Source organism: Tiliqua scincoides, chromosome 1 (assembly GCF_035046505.1).
Source record: "Tiliqua scincoides isolate rTilSci1 chromosome 1, rTilSci1.hap2, whole genome shotgun sequence".
NCBI classification, from domain to species: Eukaryota; Metazoa; Chordata; class Lepidosauria; order Squamata; family Scincidae; genus Tiliqua; species Tiliqua scincoides.
The window spans coordinates 282,681,633-282,705,158 of record NC_089821.1 but is presented as its reverse complement, the minus strand read 5'-3'; the positions used below and the strand labels follow the sequence as shown (position 1 = coordinate 282,705,158).

Genomic DNA, 23,526 nt, shown 5'->3' with positions numbered 1-23,526 from the left:
TCAATATAAAAAGTTTAACATTTGTCCCTCTTGAATTCCTTTTGTTGCTACTTAGTTCTTCCAAATATGGAAGACCATGTTGAATACAAAACTCCACCTATAGTTTCTGAGCCCTTTTAGGACAGTGAACCATTTATTTGATTTTTCTCTGTAAAATGCTTTGTAAACTTTTTGTTGAAAAGCCTTATATAAATATTTAAATCTCATCATTGGCATCCTTCAGTCTTGGGAGACTGGTATCGCGCTCTGAAAAGTGGTTCTGGAACAGCATCTAGTGTGGCTGAAGAGGCCAATTCAGGAGTGACAATCCCTTCCACACTGGGAGCAAATGTAGTCTGTCCCTGGTGTGTCTCCCTGGCTGTGGGCCTTCCTTCTTTGTCTCTTTGCCTTAGTCTGTTGAGCAAGTGCCTCTTCAAACTGGGAGAGGCCATACTGCACAGCCTGCCTCCAAGCGGGATGCTCAGAGGCCAAGGTTTCCCATCTGTTGAGGTCCATTCCTAAGGCCTTCAGATCCCTCTTGCAGATGTCCTTATATCGCAGCTGTGGTCTACCTGTAGGGTGCTTTCCCTGCACAAGTTCTCCATAGAGGAGATCCTTTGGGATCCAGTCATCACCCATTCTCACGACGTGACCAAGCCAATGCAGGCCTCTGTTTCAGCAGTGCATACATGCTAGGGATGCATGCTAGGGATGCAACCTATAACTAAGGCTAATCTGATGCACACTTTGTTGGGAGTAAACCTCACTGAACAGAATGGGACTTCTTCTAAATCATAGATGAGAATACTGAACAAGAAGTTAACACATCATGTCCTTTGTGAAATACTTCTGTGTCTCTCAAAACTAATATTTGTTCCTTTCAGCAGGGGATTTTATCCAGTTGGATGCATATCTTACAATTTCTGATTATAGTCCATATTTTTAGATGTTCTTACACATGAAACTTTTTTTAAAAGGAAAATGGGAATTTCTTACCTAAGAATTCCGCTTCTGGCGAGAGGGAGGGGGCATTCCTGACCCTTCCCAGCTGAGAAGACTATAGCTACAGAAGTTTTCTTTAGCGTGTCCTTACTAATTTTACAGCCTTTGGCAGGGTGGACTCAGGGTCCAATCCTATCCAATTTTCCAGCACTGGCGCAGTCGCAATACAGCCCTAAGGTAAAGGAACAAACGTTCCCATATCTTAAGGAGGCCTCTGTGACTGCTGCCCCACCACAAGATGCAGCACATGCCCCATTGGCACAGCTGCACCAGCACTGGAAAACTGGATAGGATTGGGCCCTCAGATGCCGCCGGCTCTTCAGCCCAAGAAGGGTAGCACTTGTAAAAATGAAATTCACTCCCAAGGCATGCAGTGCATATAGGGGTGCTTCCCAGCGCCTCTTGGGAGCTGCATCTATGCGTTCATCGCATGGATTTTTAGGCCCACCTTCCCTATCTGAAGGGATAATTGCAGAAGTGGAGAGGGCTGCAACAGGGGTATCCATTCCAGGAACCCTGAGTGATTCCAACACTGTGGAAGGGAGTACAACCTGCTAACAAGGTGCAGTGTGTGTTTGGGGTGGCCCACTCTGCCTCCACTGCTGGATAAAAAACATCAGGGAAAGATCCACCACAAGCCTAACCAGGCATTGGAGAAGAGTTGCTCTGATAACTCAAGAATGATGGGAGGGTGATGGTGCCTAGGTCTCTGACCAGTGTTGCGACTGAGCACCTGTATTACTTTACCCTAAAGCTGTGGGATCAGGTCTGTAGGATAAGGCCTGTTCATGTCAGTTTCTTTGGTGCCCTCACCATCATCCCCTGATAGCTCACCCTCCTCCCTAGAGGAGTTGGAACACACTGCAGACTCAGAAACTGAGGGAACTCTAGGGCAAACTTGGAGAGACTGGGTTGGGATTTCTTGGGTTTTCCACGTTCTGTTGATGGGCTTGCCATGTTCTCCCCCCCTCCTGCCTCTCTTGTAGTTTGCACAGCGTGAGTGCAGCACAAAGCAGGAGAGAATGCCCTCCACCTGACTCCTCCCAGTTCCGGAAGGCATAGGGTGAGAAGGAGAGGCCACAGCTGGGATGCATTGGGCACAGTCCCTGTGATGGAGGGCACCAAATACACGGGCCTGCCAGACCCTGCCAAGCTGGCCTGGTGAGGTGGGTCAGGGAGCTCCCTCCTAGGCTGTAGCACTGACAGGGCTGGCTACGGGAAGCGTCAGTGAGATGGTTGCCACGTTTCCTGCCCAAAACACTGTGAGGACTCTGAGGCTGCTGCTGGGTGCCATCTTCTCTGTTTGTCATTCCTGTCAGAAGCCCCTGCCAGGCTTAAGTTGGCATGTAGGCCACAGGCCCCAGACTCATGCAGTAGCACAGGGAAAAAAGCTTGCCAGGCCCAATTTATATGTAGACTGCAGGCCTCCTTCATGCAGTAGTGCTGGGGAAAAGGCTCCTACAGGCAGCAGCTGTGGCTGCAGAAAGCCTGCTTGGAAAAAATCCTCCTTTGCCTGTGTGCGGGCCAAGCCCTAACTGGGGAAGTGGGAGGGAGAAGATGAAGAAAAAGGAAGAGGAGGAGGAGAAAAAAATGTAAAGAAAAATGCTGAGCTACAGAGCCTAGAGTTTAGATTCCTACCCTAACAGAGACAAGGCAGGTCTGGGGATAGGATGCTCTCTACAGCAGGAGGAGACACTCTGGATTGGCCCTGCCTCCTAGTGGTGGGGGTGGCATGTCTGAAAGGGTCAGGAATGCCCCCTTTCCTCTACCAGAGAAAACTGAACTTACTGAAGTCCAGGTAGACAATACCAACTTCCTATGTGTTACCCAGGACTTTGTCAAGCAGGAAAACTAGAGAATATCCATTGCACAGATAAGAACAGAAACTAGGCAAAAGCCACAAGCCACAAGCTACAGTCAACTACATATAAAAAACACTTACATGCACATATATAACATTGCATTTACACAGGTAAAGGATATTGGAGACTTAAAATTCATTTCCCCCTCCCCCTTTCCCCCTCCCCCTTTGTCACCATATCTTGATATGTCATGCAAATGGTAAGTCATGCAAGGATGAAATGAAGCCAGTATATGGAAAAAATATGCCAATCACGAATGAAAGGTGATATATGAGAGCAGTGCAGTGAATGCATCACTCAGTTCTTCAAGCCTGAATTCTTAAGAACTGAATACTCTGACTGTTCCCCCCCCACTCTGCCCTTAGCCCAGTTATTTGAACACCAGTCCTTAAATCTATTGCTTCGGGCTTCTTCACATATGCACTTTATTCATGAATAAACTGTAGTCTACTCAAAGATATGCAAGTTACTCCTCATGACATATATAAGTGCATGAACAAAGTCCTGTTTGGGTGTCAATTTTATTAATTTTTGCATGTCATCCTGAGATGTATTTGCCTGAAAAAGTGGGGTATTAAAAGCCAACAACAACAAACCTATAATAAAATTTTGAAAAAAATACAACATAGGAACAGCCCTGCTGGATCAGGCCATAGGCCCATCTAGTACAGCTTCCTGTATCTCCTTGAAGCAGCTGACAAGCCAAGTTGAGTGATTCCACCTGCTCTTGCTGTGAGTAATAAGCGTCTTGGCTGCCCTCCATGTGAGAGATTGAGCTGTTTGCCAGCCTGTGTGGGAGAATTGGAGGCCAGAAGTGAGACCAAACCAGGAAGATCCATTCTGAAATGTTGTTGGTTCTTGAAAGAGAGAACCTTTATGTTTGTAAAAATCTCCTTGAGGGATTTAGAAATGCCTGCCAATGTAAACCGCCTTGAATAAAGTCAGAGGAGTAATCCAATGACCAGAAAGGCGGTATATAAATAATTAGTTATTATTATTATTATCTCACAGCAGCGCACCAAATGCACCAAGGAGCAAACCAGATAACAAGAGATCTGTATCCTGGTGCCCTCCCTTGCATCTGGCATTCTGACATAGCCAATCTCTAAAATCAGGAGGTTGCACATACACATCATGGCTTGTAACCCCTAGTGGTTTTTTCCTCCAGAAATTGCTCCAATTCCCTTTTAAAGGCATCTAGGCCGGATGCCATCACCACATCCTGTGGCTAGGAGTTCCACAGACCAACCACATGCTGAGTAAAGAAATATTTTCTTTTGTCTGTCCTAACTCTCCCAACACTCAGTTTTAGTGGATGTCCCCTGGTTCTGTGTTATGTGAGAGTGTAAAGAGTATCTCTCTATCCACTCTACCCTTCCCATGCATAATTTTGCATGTCTCAGTAATGTCCCCACTCAGGCGCCTCTTTTCTAGGCTGAAGAGGCCCAAACACCTCTGCAATAATAATTCAAGTTTAGAGCAAATAATTATTATTTAAAAATTTAATTTAATTTAAAATAATTTAAGCTTAGAGCAAAGACAGTGCCTTAATGTTCAAACACCATTTTCTTTCCTTTTTCTGACCATAACACGAAGCTTATAATTATGATTGGAATATATTATTTGTATCTCAAAAAGTAGCATGATCAAACTGGTGATGTTTGTTTTAATTTTTTTTAAGTCATGAAATGCAGTGACTTGACAATATATTCAGCAGTAATACCTAAACAGTGGAGTTCTCAAACTTTTTTAGCACCAGGACACACTTTTTAGAATGACAATGTGTTGGGGACCCACCAGAAGTGATATCATTAACCTGGAAGTGATGCCTGGCTGGAAGTAACATCATCAAACAGGAAAATTTTTAACACCTCCCCATATGACAAAATCAAATCAATCAAGCAAGCAAGAAAATTAAAAGTTTTCAATAAGTTTTTAAATAAACAAGAACCATTTTAAGCCTAACAAGCAGGTGCTGGTTAAAAAAAACAAAAAAAAAACAAAACCCAAACATCCCAAAAGCTCCAATCCTATCCACACTTACCTGGGAAAAAGCCCCATTGACTATCATTGTTATTCGCGTATACATAGTAACCTGTTAAAAGTACAGATCTTTAACAATTACCCCAAATGCAGTCACATCCCATGGTAGCATCAAGTCAAATATATCAAAAATAACATACACGTTGAAATGAATTGAAACCCATCTGAAATTGGCTTGAGACACACCTAATAGGTCCCAACCCACATTTATTAGGAGAATGTTTCCAGCAGTGGCATTAAATGATTACGGATAGATATTTCAGGAAATTACTAAAAAAAAATAACCTCTCCAACTTCCAAAACATGGATGGATTAGGACTACTTGAAACTACTCAGATTTGCTCAAAATCTGAACTTGGAAGGATTTTTTTCTGTAAAGCAGGGGTGCCCAAACCCCGGCCCTGGGGCCACATGCGGCCCTCGAGGCCTCTCAATGTGGCCCTCAGGGAGCCCCCAGTCTCCAATGAGCCTCTGGCCCTCCAGAGATTTGTTGGAGCCTGCACTGGCCCAATACAACTGCTCTCAGCGTAAGGGTGAATGTTTGACCTCTTGCGTAAGCTGTGGGATGAGGGCTTCCTCCACTGCTTGCTGTTTCACGTCTGTCATGCAGTAGTAGAAGCAAAGGAAAGGCCGGCCTTGCTTTGTGCAAGGCCTTTTATAGGCCTTGAGCTATTGCAAGACCTTCATTCATTCATATAAGTTCATCTTTAATATATTTATGTAAACTTAGGTAAATTTATTTAAATTTAAATGTAAATTAATTCTTTTTTCCCCCGCCCCCCAACACAGTGTCAGAGAGACAATGTGGCCCTCCTGCCAAAAACTTTGGACACTCCTGCTGTAAAGGGTTGTTCTCTAGGACTTCACCCTCCCCCTCTGCCTCCATCACAAGAAAGCAATACCACACAGTACACCAAAGCATATAGTACATTTCAGACCTGACCACTGTGGGTTGTAATAGACAAGAAAATGCCCTACTCTCAGTATCGCAGAAACTGTCAAAGTGGCAATGAAGATCAAGTTAAAACACACACAAAACTACCAAGATCACATTTACAAAGATCACAGCAATACAGCTATTTTGTTTCAACTGAACAAAATATTGAGATGAATGTGTTGAAGAACCTCCCACTTCAAGAAAAACCGAAGCAGCCAACTTGACCCCTTTGACCCATGATCTCCTTGACACTAGGTGTAGGGAAAGAGTTACATCGCCTCTCCTTGAAGCCAATAAAACCCCTCTTGATTATAATTTAGATAAGAGCCACTGGATTGAATAATAATGACTGAAACTCCCTTGGCTGTTTCACCTTGAGATGTCCATCACTGGGTTAAACATGATGCTAATTGCATTTGGATTGATTAATTTCTCTCACTCCTGTCTATTCGAATAATGCTTAACAAAATAATCACAGTACCCAGAGCCAAATCTTCTCTGTCAAAGGAATGAAGCCATCAGAACCAGCAGAGATGAAAGAAATGAAGATGACCCGTAATTACTGCTACGGTGATATCATTACCATATTATAGAAAATGAGTGTGGTGAGGGGGGAGAGTGGGGGCTGTGATTATTATTTTTTTTTAATGGAACCTTACATCCCAAGAATGCAGATCTGACACAGTGGAGCATGTAGATATACAGGACTTGGGGGGGGATTCTTATCCATTAAATTGCAAAATATAGTAATCACTGAAGCTCTAGATGCATTACATGCTATGCGGTGGCATTAGTCACTCCAACCTTTCATTGTAGTAGCAATCTGTATATGACTAGCATAGAAATTTAAGACCCATTTCCCTAGTGAAATCTTGGACATCCACTGCAGAAACTGTTAACCTTGATGTTAAAACCATCTTTTATTTTAAACATGCTTGTTATAGATAGTCTTGTTCTGAAGCTCCTACTGCCAATTCCAGCTGTGATCCAAGGAAAGCTTCTGTTTAGGGCACAATTATTCCCAATACACTAATCTAAATCAATAAGTGAACTGCTAACTGAATCAGTTTAGATATTCATTTATTTCAGATTGCTTCAAATGGTTCATTGTTGTGGCTTCAAATGGGTTTCAGTACACATCATATCAGGAAGAATTTGAATTAAGTCTGAAAAGCAAACATTGTACCCCAGTTTTTCTTTATGCACCCTCTGATTCAAGAAAACAAAATAGCTTGGCAATTGTTTAGAATCTTCAACCACCTGTGCTCTGCAATTCTAACTGTAGTGTATACAGTTAACTTCTTTCAGTGCTGGTTATGTCTGCCCCCTAGTTTCAGGCAGAGGAGAAAAGTAGGAAACAAACAGCTTAAAACGATTTATTCTGGCATAAAGCCAAATGTGCATACACACACACCCTCTCTCTCTTCACATGCTAAACTAGTCAATATCAGAGACCAAGAGTTGAATTATGCAGCTAATCAACTACCAAAATATTATGTAAGGCAAGAACAGTCCTGCACATCCCAAAAGCTCCTGGTACTGAATCAACTAGCATCACTACACTGTTAGCTACCAACATTTCAACATGTAATGAACTTTCCATCAAATAAATTTACATACATACATTAACAAATACCAATCTCTTCCACAAAATTAACTTAAAATTAATACTAATTTTTCTCTTACCACTTTTACTTATACAGAAACCCTCTTACTTTGATCCACAATTTCTTTACTCAAAGAGGACAGGGTAGTCCTCAGCATATCATGCTCATTTTTCTTGGAGGCATCTTTACCTCATGGTAGTTCCTCAAGAAGGTACCTGTGCTTCCAATGCCTTAAGAAACAGGCAAGATCGATAATCAGAAATCCAGGCTCTAGGCATGGTGGTGGTGGGGGGGGGGGTGAAGTCCCAAGTGCTGATGGAGATACACCAAGGGGAAATCTTTATCTTTGAAGTTGGTAGGTGTCCACTTGAAGTAAATACACACAAACTGGATGAGAAAAAATGTCATCCAGGTAACATAAATGGGAGCTTCTTCTTTTAGAACAACAATTCTAAATGAATTGGAGGTTTCAGCAGACTTTTAATAAGAAATTTTAAAATATAAATATCGAGGAGACAGATTTAGGAAAAGTGCTACTAGTCTAGTACTACTTTGCTTAGGAGCACATGAGAAAGGTTTTGGAGTAGTAATGATCTTAATATCTCACCCCACAAGCACCCAATCTTGTACAGTACCAAAATTCACACAATCTTAATACAGGCAGCCCTTGATTTATGCAGGGTTGTGTTTTTGGAAATTGGTGCATATATTGAAAATGTGTAAATTGAAACTACTTTTCCCATATGAACCACTGTAATTGGTATGGGTTGGGGAAACAATACTGAGCACTTGCATTAATGACTGAGAACTAAGGGGGGAGGCCACTGGAAGTAGGACAGTGAGACTGCCTATGTCAGGGGTTGGCAACCCGCGGCTCGGAAGCCACATGCAGCTCTTTCAGCCGTCTGCTGCGGCTACGGAGTTCGGGTGAAAGCGGCAAAGGGGGTGAGAGAGCGCTCCCTGCTAGCTGAATGACACACTTAGGCGCCGGAGAGGACCCTAAGCGCTTCCTGGAGCTGCTCCTTCCCCAGTGGCGGCTGAGGGAGGCGCACTCCGCTCCCACCGCGACGGCGGAGGCCACGATCACAGCCGCGCTTACCCGGGAGTAAGCCCCGCTGACGAGAACGGGGCTTCGGGCCGGGCCCGTCAGCGGCCAATCAGGAGAGTGCCGGCGCATCACGTGGTGCGGCCGCGGCCAATCAGGGCGCTCTGTGGGCACTTCCAGGAAGGCTGCTCGTCCACAGGCGCCTGAGGCGGACGTTGTGAGAGTTGGCGGCCCGCCCAGGTTGGGAGGAGAGCCTGGGCACGGGGGGCAGTGGCATGGCTGCAGGGGATGTGCAGCCCTAAGGAGCTGCAGTGGTGACTGGCCTGTGGAACTCCTCACCTGTGGCCTGCTGGCGTAGCCAGAGGGGGGCGGAGCACTCAGGCTGGCAGGGATCCTCAGCGAGGCGGGCAAGCGGCCCCTCACTTCGGAGCCATTCCTGGCGGGGGTGCAAAATGGAGCCATACGGGGGGAGGGGGGCAGGGAGAAAGCTGTACGGCTCCGTTTTGCTCCCCCTGCTGGGAGTGACTCTGAAGGGAAGGGCCACTTGTCCGCTCCCCGCCAGACTGGGCGCTGCGCCCCCCTCCAGCTACGCCACTGCATGACAAGTCATGAGGAGCTCCACCATGTCATTAATCTGTGGAACTCCTTGCCAGAGGGTGTGTTGGCGGTGTCTGGCCTGGGAGCTTTGGAAAGGGGGCTGCACACATTTCTGGAGGAAAGTTCACCATGGGTGACAAGCCATGATGGGTGCCCCCTGAGTTCAGCTTGGCTCATCTCTAGTTGTGAGCAGTCCTTTACCCTTGGAACTCCTTGCCACAGGACATGGTGACTGGACCCGCCTAGATGCCTTGAATGGGGATTAGCAGAGTTCTGGAGGAAAAGTCCATCACAGGTGACAAGCCATGAGGAGTTCCAATGTGTCATCAGTCTGTGGAACTCCCTGCTAGGTGATGGCATCTGGCCTGGATGCCTTGAAAAGGGGGCTGGACAGATTGATGGAGGAAAGTCCATCACAGGCTACAAGCCATGAAGGGACTGTGCAACTTCCTGATTTAAGAAGTGGCCACCTCAGAATGCCAGATGCGAGGGGGGGCACAAGGATGCAGGTCTCTTGTGGTCTTGTGTGCTCCCAGAGGCATCTGGTGGGCCTGTGTGTGATACAGCAACACACTATAGTTTTTTTATACATAGCATAAAGGTAAAAAAAAAACTATATATGCAGTGTTATCTTCATTTTAGATGTCAAAAGGGTTTTGTGGCTCCCGAGGTTTTCTTTTATCCGGAAAACGGGTCCAAATGGCTCTTTGAGTGTTTAAGGTTGCCTACCCCTGGCCTATGTCAATGGCTCAGTTAAATGACTTTTCTCCTCACAACAAATTAACACTCACACTGTGGACTGGTGACTTCTATGAAACACGGGAGGTCTGAGCAGGGAGTAAGCAGCAGCTCTATGACCACATTTTCTCTGTCTCTTTTCTTCAGGCTTTAGAGGAGACCTCCAATCCAGGAAGCTGCTAGCCTCTAACTAGCAGCTAATTGACCACATTATTTCAAAAACTGCCAGTGTAAATTAGACCTGGTATTAATTTTCAAACCACGAAATTTCAAATATGTGCAAATTAAGACTGTTGTTAACCAAGAGCTGCCTATAGTAAAATTGAATGAGTGTATTACATGTATAGCTTTCTTATCTTTGATTGGCACACATGAACTTGCCTTCTAAGAAGTCAGATCACTGATTATTAATTATTAACAGTATTTACATACCGCTTTTCAACTAAAAGTTCACAAAGCAGTTTACAGAAAAAAATCAAATAACTAATGGCTCCCTGTCCCAAAAGGGCCCACAATCTAAAAAGATGCAACACCAGCAGACAGCCACTAGAAAAAACACTGCTGGGGTGAGGTGGGCCAGTTACTCTTCCCCTGCTAAATAAGAGGAGCACCCACTTGAAAAAGTGCCTCTTAACCAGTTAGCAGGGGTTCATCCATCTAGTTTGATCCATCTAGTTCAGTATTACCTATGCTAACTGGCAGTGGCTTCCTAGGTTTCAGACCAGGGTCCAGGGCTGGCCCATTCATGAGGCCAACAAGTGGTCGACTAAGGCAGCAGATTGGTGGGAGTGTCCATCTCTGTTTACCTATTTGCCTCTGCTGCTGCTCCTCCACTTCCATTCACTAGATTGGAAAAGGAAGACAGGGCAAAGAGGAAATGTGGAGGGGAGAAGAGTGCTGAGTTAGAACACTACAGAATGGGAGGGCACAGGCTGGAATATCACTGGGTAAGGGGGCAGCATTTGGCATGCCACCTCAGGATGTTTGGGGCTGGCCCTGCTGGGGTCTTTTTCAGCCCTACTCTACTTCTGAAGTTCAGCCTCAGACTTTCTGCATACATTCTCAGCACATCTCAGACAGCTAATAGCAGATACAAGAAGTGAACTATTCTCTCCCTAATTGTGCCATAAACTTTGCTTTATTTTTTAACAAGAATATAAAAGAATGCTCAGTTTTTTCTGTTAAATCCAAAAAGGTCAGAATTTTGTGGGACAAGCAAACTATTAAAAAGCCAAATGACAGCTTGGCTTGCTACCCAGAGACATCCGTCATCCAGACACTTTCAGCTGGAATTTGAGCCGAATGACGTTTACTGTGGGTTAATAATTAGTTTTTAGCATAAGAGTCCAGTGTGGTCGTTCTCCCCCCAAGAGAGGAAAACAGGCTGAACAATTTTTAGATTATATGTTCTGATAACACAGAGGCTCCCAACTCCCCATATGTGGTGCAGGCCACCTGCTCTGCGAAGCTGCCGCAAGGGACTTCCTTGAAAAGGTTTAATAACCGTGCTCAGAGCCTGAGCTGAATTTACATCCTATATTGCAAGTATTGTAAAGTACTGTGGACAAAAATCTCCTCAAAAGATAAAAAATAAAAGCAATCTCTACAAGCAAAATACTTATCAGTCTTGTCTTGTTATAGAAATGCAACAAATGTCAAATTAAAAACAGAGTTTTCAAATGTAAACTATAGAACAAAACTGATTAATCAGTCTGGATTACTGTAATAGCCTATTAAAAACACCTGAAAACTAGGACTTAAAAAACTGTGAAAGTGCATCTGAGCACACAGAGAGTGCCTTTTCATAACTAGAACACTGTCCTTTGTATCTCCCCCTCTTTCCTCATCACTTGGTGTAAAAAAAAGCCATTTTATAACCCTATTATGACTTATATTCAACAGAACACAGTACTGAAAATATATATGTATAAGAACAAGATTTAAGATTAGCTCTATGAACTAAATTTCACAAGCCTATTGTACTCACACTATTGAGTAGTGCTGCATTGTGCAAAGACAGGTGGCTGTAACTAGTTCTTCATGTATCATGCAGGCTTACATGGTGTTATGCACATGTGCTGAGCCAACTTCAGAAGTTATTAGAGCTTTGTCAGAGCATTCTGTTCCTGTCCTCAAGTAGGGAAACTGTGTACACTGTGCACCGTGAGGACAGAAAGGCCACCAAATCCCTCAGTTCCTTTAAGAAACATCCCTCCAAATAAAATTGCATTTGAAAAAACATCCCTAGCTCTTCATGCAGTGAGGACAGCCACACAATATCTACACAGAGAACCACTCATGTAGTGGAATCTAGTTTGTTTACTTCATAGCTGGGGATGGGTGCAGGTTGGTCATCAGAAGAAGGCAGCTGAAAAGTACTGAGGAACTGGCTGTTTTATAAAACAATTACATTTATAAAAAAAAATGGCAATACAATTCTCTATCAGAGTGAACTCATATGGAATTTCCCTTCTAGCCTATTTGGCTGAGACCAAATCAAATGTTGGGCACAAGTAAAGGAAGCAGCTTGCACAGTATTCTTCAGCAATGCAAGCAGGCACAGAGAAACTTGCAGTTATATTCATCTGGTCATTCTTCTGGTACCACCAGTCCCTAGCTTACCAGGGCTTGCTCGCCCACAAGGACTTGAGGGAATACGGACACTTCCCCTCTGAGTCCTCAATCTCCAATCTGGCACACCTTTCAGTAATCTGGCCATTCTTCCTATCTGACACACTTAATGTGCATGGGGATTTCCCACTTAAGAATGCGGCAGAATGCTCAAAGTAGTTCTGGAAGCTTCCAAGATCAGTTCAGTGCATGTGCAGAGAACTGTATGCAGACCAAAGAGCTGCATTTTTTCATTCACTAGCACACTATGTATAGCGTTTTCAAATATAATGTATAACTTGCAGAATAAGGTGCTATCAAGTGATTAAATTGTGTCAGGGTTTAGCTCTAGAATCTATTTATAACAACAGAGCTGAACCCCGGAATACGTGAAGAAAAATGCTCAGGCAGGAACCAAAACAGACACTATACAGCTCTTCAAAATGAATTGGGTTTATTCACGAGGACAACTTTGGTAGTGATATTCAGACGGTTGCCTCCAAGTTCCTTTGATCAAGGATGGGATATCAATGCAAATATTCAACAACGGGCTGAATATTTTCAGTAGGCAGACTGCAGACTTTTTTAAAAATAAAGTAGACCTATGTTTCTCAATCAGTGGTACTTGAGGTGGTATCTGGCGGCACTTGTGGACTCCTGGACACGTGTCACCTGGCAGCGAGACTAGGAACATGACACAGCATACAGCGATAGGAGGCTGTATGCTTTTCTGGCACGAAAAAGCCCTCCTGCCCACACTGAGCCTCTTACTGGTGTTTGTCATGTCACATCTGGCCTCCCAACCCAGAAGTTAACTTGTAATGATGTAATTGCCAGTTACTTCCTGTGGTACTTCAAATAGATGGATCATGTGAAGTGGTACAGCAGAGGACAAATGTTGAGAAACACTGAAGTAGACTACACAATACTGAAGTTAACCGAGACCTATCTCAAAAGATGCAATCATTACTTCTGTAGCTGTAATATGGATTATTTGTATTCCTGGTTGTGGTCGCAACTTGTGATGCTGATGATGCAGAACAGTGCAACTCTTTCCTGCTATTCAATTCAATATTGGCTCACTCTGCCTTCTGGGTGAATTTTTCCATTGTTCAGGGGGTTGCACATTTCCCCACTGCCTCATCAAAGTTTCTTAATGCAATCTCAGTGTTTCATATAAAGGTCATTTATTTGGGTGACTTAGGTTGCAACCCAATTCACACTTTCTTGAAAGTAAACTCTACTGAATACAAGGGAACTTACTGCTGAGTAGACATGCAAATACTTGTACTATAATCACGCATGTCTAGGCATGTCTACTCAGAAGTAAGTCCTGCTGCGTTCAATGGGGCTTACTCCCAAGAAAGTGTGTACAGGATTACAGCCTTGGTACTTGAACTGCCCCAGCTTCCAAGCACTACTTTGATGTGATCTATGATCTTATCATATAGAGGTGTTAGTATCAATTTTGAAATCAATTGCCAGCAAATTCTACATTTCTTCCTGAAATCTGTGCCCTATATGCATATATAAGAATCTTATATATAACTTGCAGGATTAAACAAAAAAAGATCGGGATGATGGGGTGATTGGGGTAAAGAACCGCAATTCCCATACCAGTGCCACAACTCCCTTCATTTGCTTAGATTACAATAATGCAGACGGGATAATGTGATATTTGAGGAAAAAGGTCAACATGTTGTGAATGATAGAGCATGGATGCAAGAATGGCAGAATACGTAAGATGCAGTTGGGGAATGCTTTTAAAACGATGATATTCAGTCACTAGAGGACAGTGTTAGAAAAAATAGCAGCCATGGATTAATCATTAGGGACTCAGCCATTTTTAGTATGAAGGCGCAATTTCAATATCTGTCCTTCCTCACAAATGATTTACAATGAAAGAAAAAGAAGCAGTTATAGACAGAAGACTGCAGATATAATTGGCTTCAAGATGAAAGGTGCACATACATTTGGAAGAAATTATGAGGGGAAAAATACAGTACATTCCATTATGCTGATGAGAAGCAGCCTCACTTTGAAACACAACATGCACCAAAAGAAATGCCAAAGATTTCATATGTCTGCTTGTTAATCAGCTACTTCTGAGTTCTATAAACAGCCATAAAAGCCAAATCCCAATGCAATTTTTAAACAGTACACATTTGTTGAATTAAATGCTAGTAACACAACTACTGTAACAGCTAGATTATAGCTATCATAAACAGTGTGAGGAGAATAGCCTTTCCCTCAGAGCTCTAGCTAGATCCACCCAATGATTACTAAGAGCAATTCAGATTGATGAAGTAGCCATTTTCTTTGCAGCAAGGAGCAAGCATTCCAACCATCAGGACTGAAAAAAGTTCCCTGGTGGAGGCAGGGGCATTCCTCACCAATGGGATTGTCCCTCGCTGCTGCTGGAGGCAGGGCCAATTAAAAAGTGGGCAGAGCTCCACAAACACCCGGATCCAGTCCCCAGACCGTCCCTGCCTCGCTGGAGTTCAGTCATCTCTTTTGGAGCTCCTCCTCAGCGATTTCAAAGCGAAGGGAAAACGGTTCTCTTCAGCCAGTCTCAACTCCCCTCCTCAGCGAGGTTGGGTCCGTTGGCTTCCGGAGAGAAAGAGGCGTTTTTGCCTGACAGATGTGGCTGAGGCCCGGCTCACTTCAACGCAGAAACATTAACTGCCGCTTTTTTCACCATTTCTCCCACTGAGGGAACTGGCTGCTTGGGCTGGCAGCACCTGATCTGCGCCTCTCTGAGGTGGCGGCAGGTTTGGGGGTCAGCGACAGACCCCTGGATCAACCCGGCGCTATTGCAGTGTTCGGGGGCGATCAGGCAGGACTCTCCACGAGCGCCCAGAGCCTGCCCAACGTTCACAAGCATCAGGTCTGCTATTACCTCAGCGGGTGCCATTTTTTATCTCAGCAGTTGGAGCTGGCAGTGCCTGGTCCAGGCCTCTCTGAGGTGGAGGTAGGTTGAACAACAGAGGCAGACCTCTCCATCAAGGCACCATTGCAGCAGCAATTAGGCAGGACTCTCCATCAGCATGCCCAGAGCCTGCCCAACACTCACAAGCATCGGCTCTGTTTTTCACCTCAGCTGTTTGGGCTCACAGTGCCTGGTCTGCACCTCTCTGAGGTGGCGGCAGGTTTGAGCAACTGAGGAAGACACCTTGATCACAGGCACTATTGCAGTGTCAGGGGCAGTCGGGCAGGACTCTCCATCAGCGTGCCCAGAGCCTGCCCAATGCTCACAAACATTGGCTCTGTTTTTTACCTCAGCAGGCACCATTTTGTATTTCAGCTGTTTGGGCTGACAGTGTCTGGTCCGCGCCTCTCTGAGGTGGTGGCAGGTTTGAGGAGCAGAGGCGCACCTGTCAATCAAGTCACTATTGCAGTGTCAGGGGCAAACGGGCAGGATTCTCCATCAGTGTGCCCAGAGCCTGCTCAACACTCACAAGCACCAGCTCTGTTTTTTACCTCAGCAGGTGCCATTTTGTATCTCAGTGGGCAACATTTTCCTCACATGCAGTGAGGAAACCAGTAAGGGGTTTGTTTTCCCACTCTTTTGGCCCAGCCTCTGTTTTTCCCTCATAAACGGTCCAGTGAACAGCCAGATGGTTATTCTTCAGCTGCTCAGTGTGGTAATATATATTTATATATATAGCCTAGAGGTGCTAATAAGCTTAAGGGGTCAAGCAGTGGTACTGCTGTCACCCCTGTTCCTCCTGTCCTGGGTGCTGTGGCTCAAGGGCTTGATTGATGGCAAGCTAGCCTCACAGGGTCTGTTCACTCTCCGTAAACAACTGAAAGACCAAGGTAGGAAAAGGGAAAGCAGCCTCAGGCATTGAGGAACCTCGTCCCTTCCAGTCCAGCTCTCTCTCACAATGTTCAGGCCAATCTGACTCCTCAGATTCAGAGCTGCCTATTCCTCAGTAAAGGACCAAAAAAGAAAAGAAAAATGGTGAGGATGTGGAGAGTGCGGAAGCTCACACCAGTGGGAAAAACCTGTTTCCAGAGGGAGTTTTTTTCCAGGATATTTGATAAGGTTATTAAGCTATTGAGCCTTAAAGCCTCAGAATGAGAGCCAGTGCTGCAGCTCTAACTTCTTTCTCCAGAAAGTCTCTTTCCTCAGGGTCCACTGAGGCCAGCAGAGATGCCTTTTTCCAGAACCCATCCTAAAATGATGGAGATGGAGTGGTCTGCATGGAGTGGTCTCACTGCATGGCTAGTGAGACACCAAACGCATGAGTAAGTTTTATTCTCTTCGTAAGGGAATCTTAGATAAACTCAAGGTACCAACAGTGAATGGATGCACCTGTTGCAGCACTGTCTTCTCAGGCCGTGATCCCTTCAGATGGGGAACATGGCCCTTGTGTCCCATGCAACAAATGCATTGAGGCGTAGCTGAAGAGAGCTTTCTAGACTATTTCGTTGGCCTCAGCAGCCAATTTGTTTTTCTCCAGAGCCACCAATTTCTAGGAGGAACAACACCTTATCCCAGCTAACCAAGACACTTTGGAAAAGTTATCCTTGCCAGCTGCTTTCTCAACTGACTATTTGTTCTAGAGCTACCACCTCCAGTGTGGTGGCCATAAGAAATTTGTGGCTGTGCAATCTCAAAGTAGATTACTGGGGACCCTATTCTCCAAATCTAAGTTATTTGGCAAGCATTAGACCTTGTTCTCATTGAAACAAGGACTAAAACAGAGCACTTTCCACAGCTTCCAAAACAGGGAAGACTAAAGCCAACCAGAGCTTTCGCCCCTTTCATCTTGAAGGAAGGAACAGAGAGCCATCCAAATTCAACCCCAAGTGGCACAAATCTGGGAACTTCCACAGAAAGTTCCAGCATTCCCATTCTTCCAAGGCAGGGAATGAAGCTAGAGACAGGTTGGCATGATGACACACACAGGGGTTTCTCACCCAAGGTGCAGGCTAGGTTTCAGGATTATGTGCGAACCTGGTACAACACAATATTGGACACATGGCTCCTGGAGACATGTCTCCAAAGACTATTCCTTGGAATTTGTAAGGAAACCAAGGGACAGGTTGTGGCAGATCTCAAAATCAAGGGATGCAAATAAACAAGCAGCTCTCCTAGCAGCCATATACCATCTATCTCATATTGGGGTGATAGAGGCAGTACCTCTGCTGCGACAGGTACCAGGGTTTACTTGGTGCTGTTTTCAGTACTGAAGTGGAATGGAGAGGGGCATGGAATCCTAGATCTAAGGTGGCTGAACTGTTTTTGTAAAATCACAGAAGGTATCTGAGGTCTCCTACAAATCCTTGCTCTTTCAGTACCATGCCTTTCCCTTTGGGTTAATGACCTCCCCAAGGGGGTTCACAAAGTGTTAGTGGTAGATGGCTTGGCACACACTACGTGTCAGGAGAGTCCTAAGCTTCCAAATACAGAACACACTCGCCCATTCAGGAAGATGGACACTTTATCTGTAACTTACCATGGGCAAGAAGGTGTCCCTGGTAACTCTAGCTTAGAGTTTGCATCCTGATGGTGTACAAGGCAGCTGGTTTACAACTTCCAGGTGGTTTAAAGGCTTATTTCCATTAGATGGCAGCTGCTGAGGCAGCATTTGAAAGTGTGGCATAGTTCTAGGTTATATGCAGGGCTGCCACGGGGTCATCACCTCACACTTTCTTTAAGCACTATAAGGTAAATCTATCAGCCTCGGCAGAGGCTTCCTTCAGGAAGAAAGTTCTCCAGAGGGTACTGAAGATGTGAAAGTGAGTGATCTAACTGCCCCCCCCCTAAGGGATACTGCTCTGGTAGATCCCATTGGTGAGGAATGCTCCTGCCTCCTCCATGGAAAACAGGAATTTGCCTTACCTGGGTAAGTCTTGTTCCTGGTGGAGGCAGGGGGCATTCCGCCCACCATACTTCAGGGGATCACTCCCTCTACTGCATAAGCATAGATGCAAGGTGGTATTTAAGGTTTTCCTATGAACTCTTTCCCTTTTTCAAACCCTTCTGTTTCATAAAACCTATTTATGTGCAAAGCATTTTTCCAAACAGAGTACAATTGTGATGCAAGTTTGCAACCGGTCACAGTAGTGTGTATGAAGATCCTGTCACGGCTCGGCTCGGCAAGTAGTGTCTGGGGACTGGATCCCTGTGCTTATGGAGCTCCACCTACCTTTTCGTTGGCCCTTCCTCCAGCAGCAGCAAGGGACAATCCCATTGGTGAGGAATGCCCCCTGCCTCCACCAGGAACAAGACTTACCCAGGTAAGGCAAATTCCTGTTTTCTAGAAAGTCAGGTACAGAGCTGCAGAAAAAGGTGACAGGAAGAGAACCTTTTCTGAACTGTCTGCACTGGACACCAGAAGCAGAGGTTTGGTAGAAACAGGTATCTAATATCACTCCTGAAGGGAAGCCTGTTCCTAAGCTACCCTACGTTTCCCATTTCTTAAAGAAGATGGGGGGGAAGGGAGGGAGGAGAAAAAAAACAACCCAAGATTCTGATAAATAGCATAAAATGGCAGCAAGTCTAATCAGAAAAAACTCTGCCATCAATCATTAAAGAGCATTTGTCTTCATGAGAAATTATAAAATGAATCAGTTGAAGTCAACTCCTACATTCTTGAAGAGCACGAACTGGTTGGTACTGGAGAGAATTCTCTAGCCTTTTCTACTACCATGAACACAAGTAGAAAACAACTTGACTACATTAATTCTACTTAAATGCTTGAGGGGAACACTTGTGAGAAGTGAAATCCAGGCACAGATGAACTACTATAACTACACAAATCTTCAAGTTCAGTTGTACTGAGTGTTCGATTGGGGGGGGGGAAGCTGCACAGCAAAAGAAAAAGACAATGGAGTGATTTATTATTTATTTTTTCAGATTATTATACCGCCTTTCCTCTAATGAGCTCAGAGTGCTGCACATGGCTCCTTCCCTCCTTTTTCCTCACAACAATCCTATGAGGTGGTTTAAGCTGACAGAGTGACTGCTCCAAGGTCACCCAGGAAGTGTCATGGCTGACTAGGGATTTGAACCCAGAATTTCCAGGTCTAAGTCCAACACCACAACCACAGTTGTAGCTACTACTGTACTTTACAGGCTAGGCTAGAGAGGAATACTTTTCTTGGCATTCTGAGCTATAGGAGGTCTTTTACAGCTAGTAGCACCTGTCAAGCAGATTCCAGGCAAAATTTTGTTTCCTACAGACTTCCATGTCTAATCAAGCTTCATTCTCCATCTATTCCATGAGGGAGGGATCCCCACTAGTTTGTCCACTTTTCCCCTTTTGCCAGAACAGAAAGTATTTGAAGTGGAACATGTATTTTTCAGGAAGGAAGAATAAATTGGATAGGATGATAGACAAGCTTAACTAGCCCTGCAGCGCTAGAGGTAATTCCTGACTATATATTTATGCCTTTGGAGGAGAGATTGGGAGCCCTAGTGACACCCAGGGTTCCAGGTGTTGAAAGTTCGCATTGTACTGATGAAGTCTCTCTTGTTACTTGTTAAATCTAACATACCTTACTGAGGGCCCAATCCTATCCAACTTTCCAGTCCCAGTGCAGCCATGCCAACAGGATGTGCACTGCACTTTGCGGTGGGGGGGGCGCAGTCATTGGAGACTTTTTGAAGGTAAGGAAACAAGTGTTCTTTGACCTCAGGGCTGCATTGGTGCTGGAAAATTAGACAGGATTGGGCCCTGAGACCCTTGTAAAAACATTTCTCCGTCCTTATCCTGCTGAGAGCCAAATTCTTTTCAAGTCAAAAATCCAAAGTTGTTGTCACCAAGGATGAAGCTGCACCATCATCATTACAATACTGTATTGCCCAAAGAATACAGACTTGCTTAGAGATATCTTACATTCTTATTGAGCAGCTGTTTCACATTCATGCACTCAGAACACTTCCTGTCAATTTAGTCAATTTAATCTCTCTGCGGGGAGAGGACGGGTGGGAGGTGTGCCGGGGGAGGGAGCGGGGAGGCAGAGAGGCAGGTCCGGTGAAGCTAGGGCTCGACACCCTACACAAACGCATTTACCTTACCAGTGACCTTTCGGTTGGCAGTAAAGTGAGTAGCCCCATTGCAGGGCTGCTTCCCTTACCTGAGGTGCTGCCCGCAGCAGCCCGAGGCACGTAGGATGCGTCAGCAGCTGTTTTCGGTGCTGCCAAAACTGGGTACCTCAGGCAGCTCAGGACTGGGCTGCCTGTCTGCTCTGGTGCCTCAAAAAGTACTAGCTCAGGGCCCAATCCTATTAAACATTCCAGCACCAGTGCAGCCCTGAGGCAAGGGAACAAATATTCCCATACCGTGAGGAGGCCTCTGTGACTGCCTCCCCACCACAGGATGCAGTGCATGCCCCATTGGCATAGCTGCACTGGCACTGGAAAATTGGATAGGATTTGGCCCTCAGTCGTTAAACTGTAATGCATAGATTCTAGGGAAACCAAATTAAATTGTCTCAAAATGCTGCAATTTTCATTCCTTTATGCCAGGGGTGTCAAACAAAAGGCCCATGGGCCGGATGCAGAAGCTCTTTATCTGGCCCTTGGGCTCTCTCAGTGCCACCCTCAGCTGATCTCAACAGCTGACTTGTCACTGCTGAAAGGACAGCCCACATGATAAGTGGGCTGTCCCATATTTTGAAAATATGATCATGTATTTTCTCTTCTGTCATTTGCAACTAATGAGTTTCTAAGTGAGACAAAAGTGCTTATTTCTGATCACTAATGATATCACTTCTTGCTTGATGACATCACTTTCGTCCCTCAGCAGGCATCATGAATGCTATTTGGCCCACTATATGAAACAAGGTTGACATCCCTGCTTTAGGCTGTAGCCCTACACTCACTCCCATGTAAGTCCCACTGAACGCAGTGGGGTTTACTTCTAAGTGGACATACCTAGGACTGCACTGTTAAAGAACTTAAAGTCTAATATAGCAAACAAGGAAAGCAATACAAACAAAAGCAAATCTGAAAGGTGAGCAAACCCCACAAGCCAGACAGCCATTATTAGCGTGTTGATAGCACACTTGTTAAAAATGTATATTTTAATTTTCTGTATTGCTAAAGGTCCCAATTTGCCCAGGGATCTAGCTAAGTTACCATTTTCTACCAAGACAGAGTCTAATCTTTATTTAATGGATTTAGCATCTATCTTCACTAGAGTGGTCTCCAAGGGAAAGAGGAGGGAAGAATGAAGGGGCCTAGAAGAGACGATCAGACCCCCCCCCATCCATCCGGCGCTCATGTTTGTGTTCAAAATTCAATTACCTCCTTATTGATACTTCACAGAGATATTTAAGCTGCAAACATGAAGCCCTGATTTCCCAGGGGGCCATGCCCCTCTCTATTTCACTGCTCTGCTTCCCCCTGGGTGAATTCCTGAGGCGTCCATATTAATAGGTAATCAGTCACAATTCATTTATTAAACAGCTAGCAAGGTTTATCAGCCTGTCCTGATTAGCCCGAAGATGCCACTGAATTCCTAATTTATTTATGGAAATCTAAGTGTCTTTTTGAATTCCATTCAGAAGACGGGGTGCTAAGGGTATGGCATGCTGAATTCTAACAGGGAAGCAGCAGGCAGCCTAGGGAACATGCGGTTCATCCTGAAAAATGCACTGCAACAGTGACCTCGGCATGGTCAATGGATTTACGGGCTAAGGAACCTGCTTCCCCAGAATGCATTAGACTGCTCATCTCTAAGCAGCCATTATTGCTCATTCTCATTACAATTATGAGAATTATAAGCTCAAGTGCCCTGCATGTGGATTGGCCAGCAATTGCTCCTTAGATGGAGTTAAGAAACTCCATGCAGTCTTCAGAAAAACAAAGACTGTTTTAAATGTAAATTTTTAAAAGACCCCAACATATGACATTTTGCAGCTGAAGTTGCACACTTTGAGGTACATTAAGCTGTGCCCCTGGTAGTCGGCTGCTCTAGTTGAATTACTTGTATTTGAGAGAAATGGGCAGTTCAGAACCAGATGCAAGAAGCGTTCTACTGAAATCCAACTCCTTGCACCTACACTAAGGGTGCAGTCCTAACCAACTTTCCAGCATTGGCATAGCTGTGACAGTGGGGCGGGTGCTACATCCTTCAGTTGTGGGACAATCATGAAGGCCTCCTCAAGGTAAAGGAATGTTTCTTCCCTTACCTTGGAGCTGCATTGTCCTTATGTTGGTGCTGCAAAGTGGGTTAGGATTGTGCCCTAAGTTCCTGAATTTCATACTGGTTCAATTCTGGAGATTTGTCCAGAAGTTGGGATGTACAGAAGAGGTAACAGCCAGTTCTTGCCAATCTAGTGCTATCGTATTATTGTATTGGCAACCTTCAGTCTCGAAAGACTATGGTATCATGCTCTGAAAGGTGGTTCTGACACAGCGTCTAGTGTGACTGAAAAGGCCAATCCGGGAGTGACAATCCCTTCCATACCGGGAGCAAGTGCAGTCTGTCCCTGGTCTGTCTCCCTGGCTATGGGCCTTCCTTCTTTGCCTCTTTGCCTCAGACTGTTGGCAAAGTGTCTCTTCAAACTGGGAAAGGCCATGCTGCACAGCCTGCCTCCAAGCGGGCCGCTCAGAGGCCAGGGTTTCCCACTTGTTGAGGTCCATCTCTAAGGCCTTCAGATCCCTCTTGCGGATGTCCTTGTATCGCAGCTGTGGTCTACCTGTAGGGCACTTTCCTTGCACGAGTTCTCCATAGAGGAGATCCTTTGGGATCTGGCTATCATCCATTCTCACGACATGACCAAGCCAACGCAGGCGTCTCTGTTTCAGCAGTGAATACATGCTAGGGATTCCAGCACGTTCCAGGACTGTGTTGTTTGGAACTTTGTCCTGCCAGGTGATGCCGAGGATGCGTCGGAGGCAGCGCATGTGGAAAGCGCTCAGTTTCCTCTCCTGTTGTGAGCGAAGAGTCCATGACTGGCTGCAGTACAGAAGTGTACTCAGAACGCAAGCTCTGTAGACCTGGATCTTGGTATGTTCCGTCAGCTTCTTGTTGGACCAGACTCTCTTTGTGAGTCTGGAAAACGTGGTAGCTGCTTTACCGATGCGCTTGTTTAGCTCGGTATCGAGAGAAAGAGTGTCGGAGATCGTTGAGCCAAGGTACACAA

The 23,526-nt window shown here is 45.1% G+C and overlaps 1 protein-coding gene across 3 annotated transcripts in view; it reads right to left on the bottom strand.

Moving 5' to 3' along the window:
* LIN52 (lin-52 DREAM MuvB core complex component) overlaps nt 1-23,526 on the bottom strand; it is a 103,914-nt gene that overhangs the window by 52,303 nt on the left and 28,085 nt on the right. Inside the window, exon 6 of one of the 3 annotated variants that reach the window (XM_066612045.1) lies at nt 18,682-18,709. The exons of the other annotated variants lie outside the window; for them this stretch is intronic. Coding sequence (XP_066468142.1) covers nt 18,690-18,709 — 20 coding nt within the window. The 3' untranslated portion in view covers nt 18,682-18,689. Of the gene's footprint in view, nt 1-18,681; nt 18,710-23,526 lie in introns of those variants that run through there. 3 annotated transcript variants of the gene reach the window in all.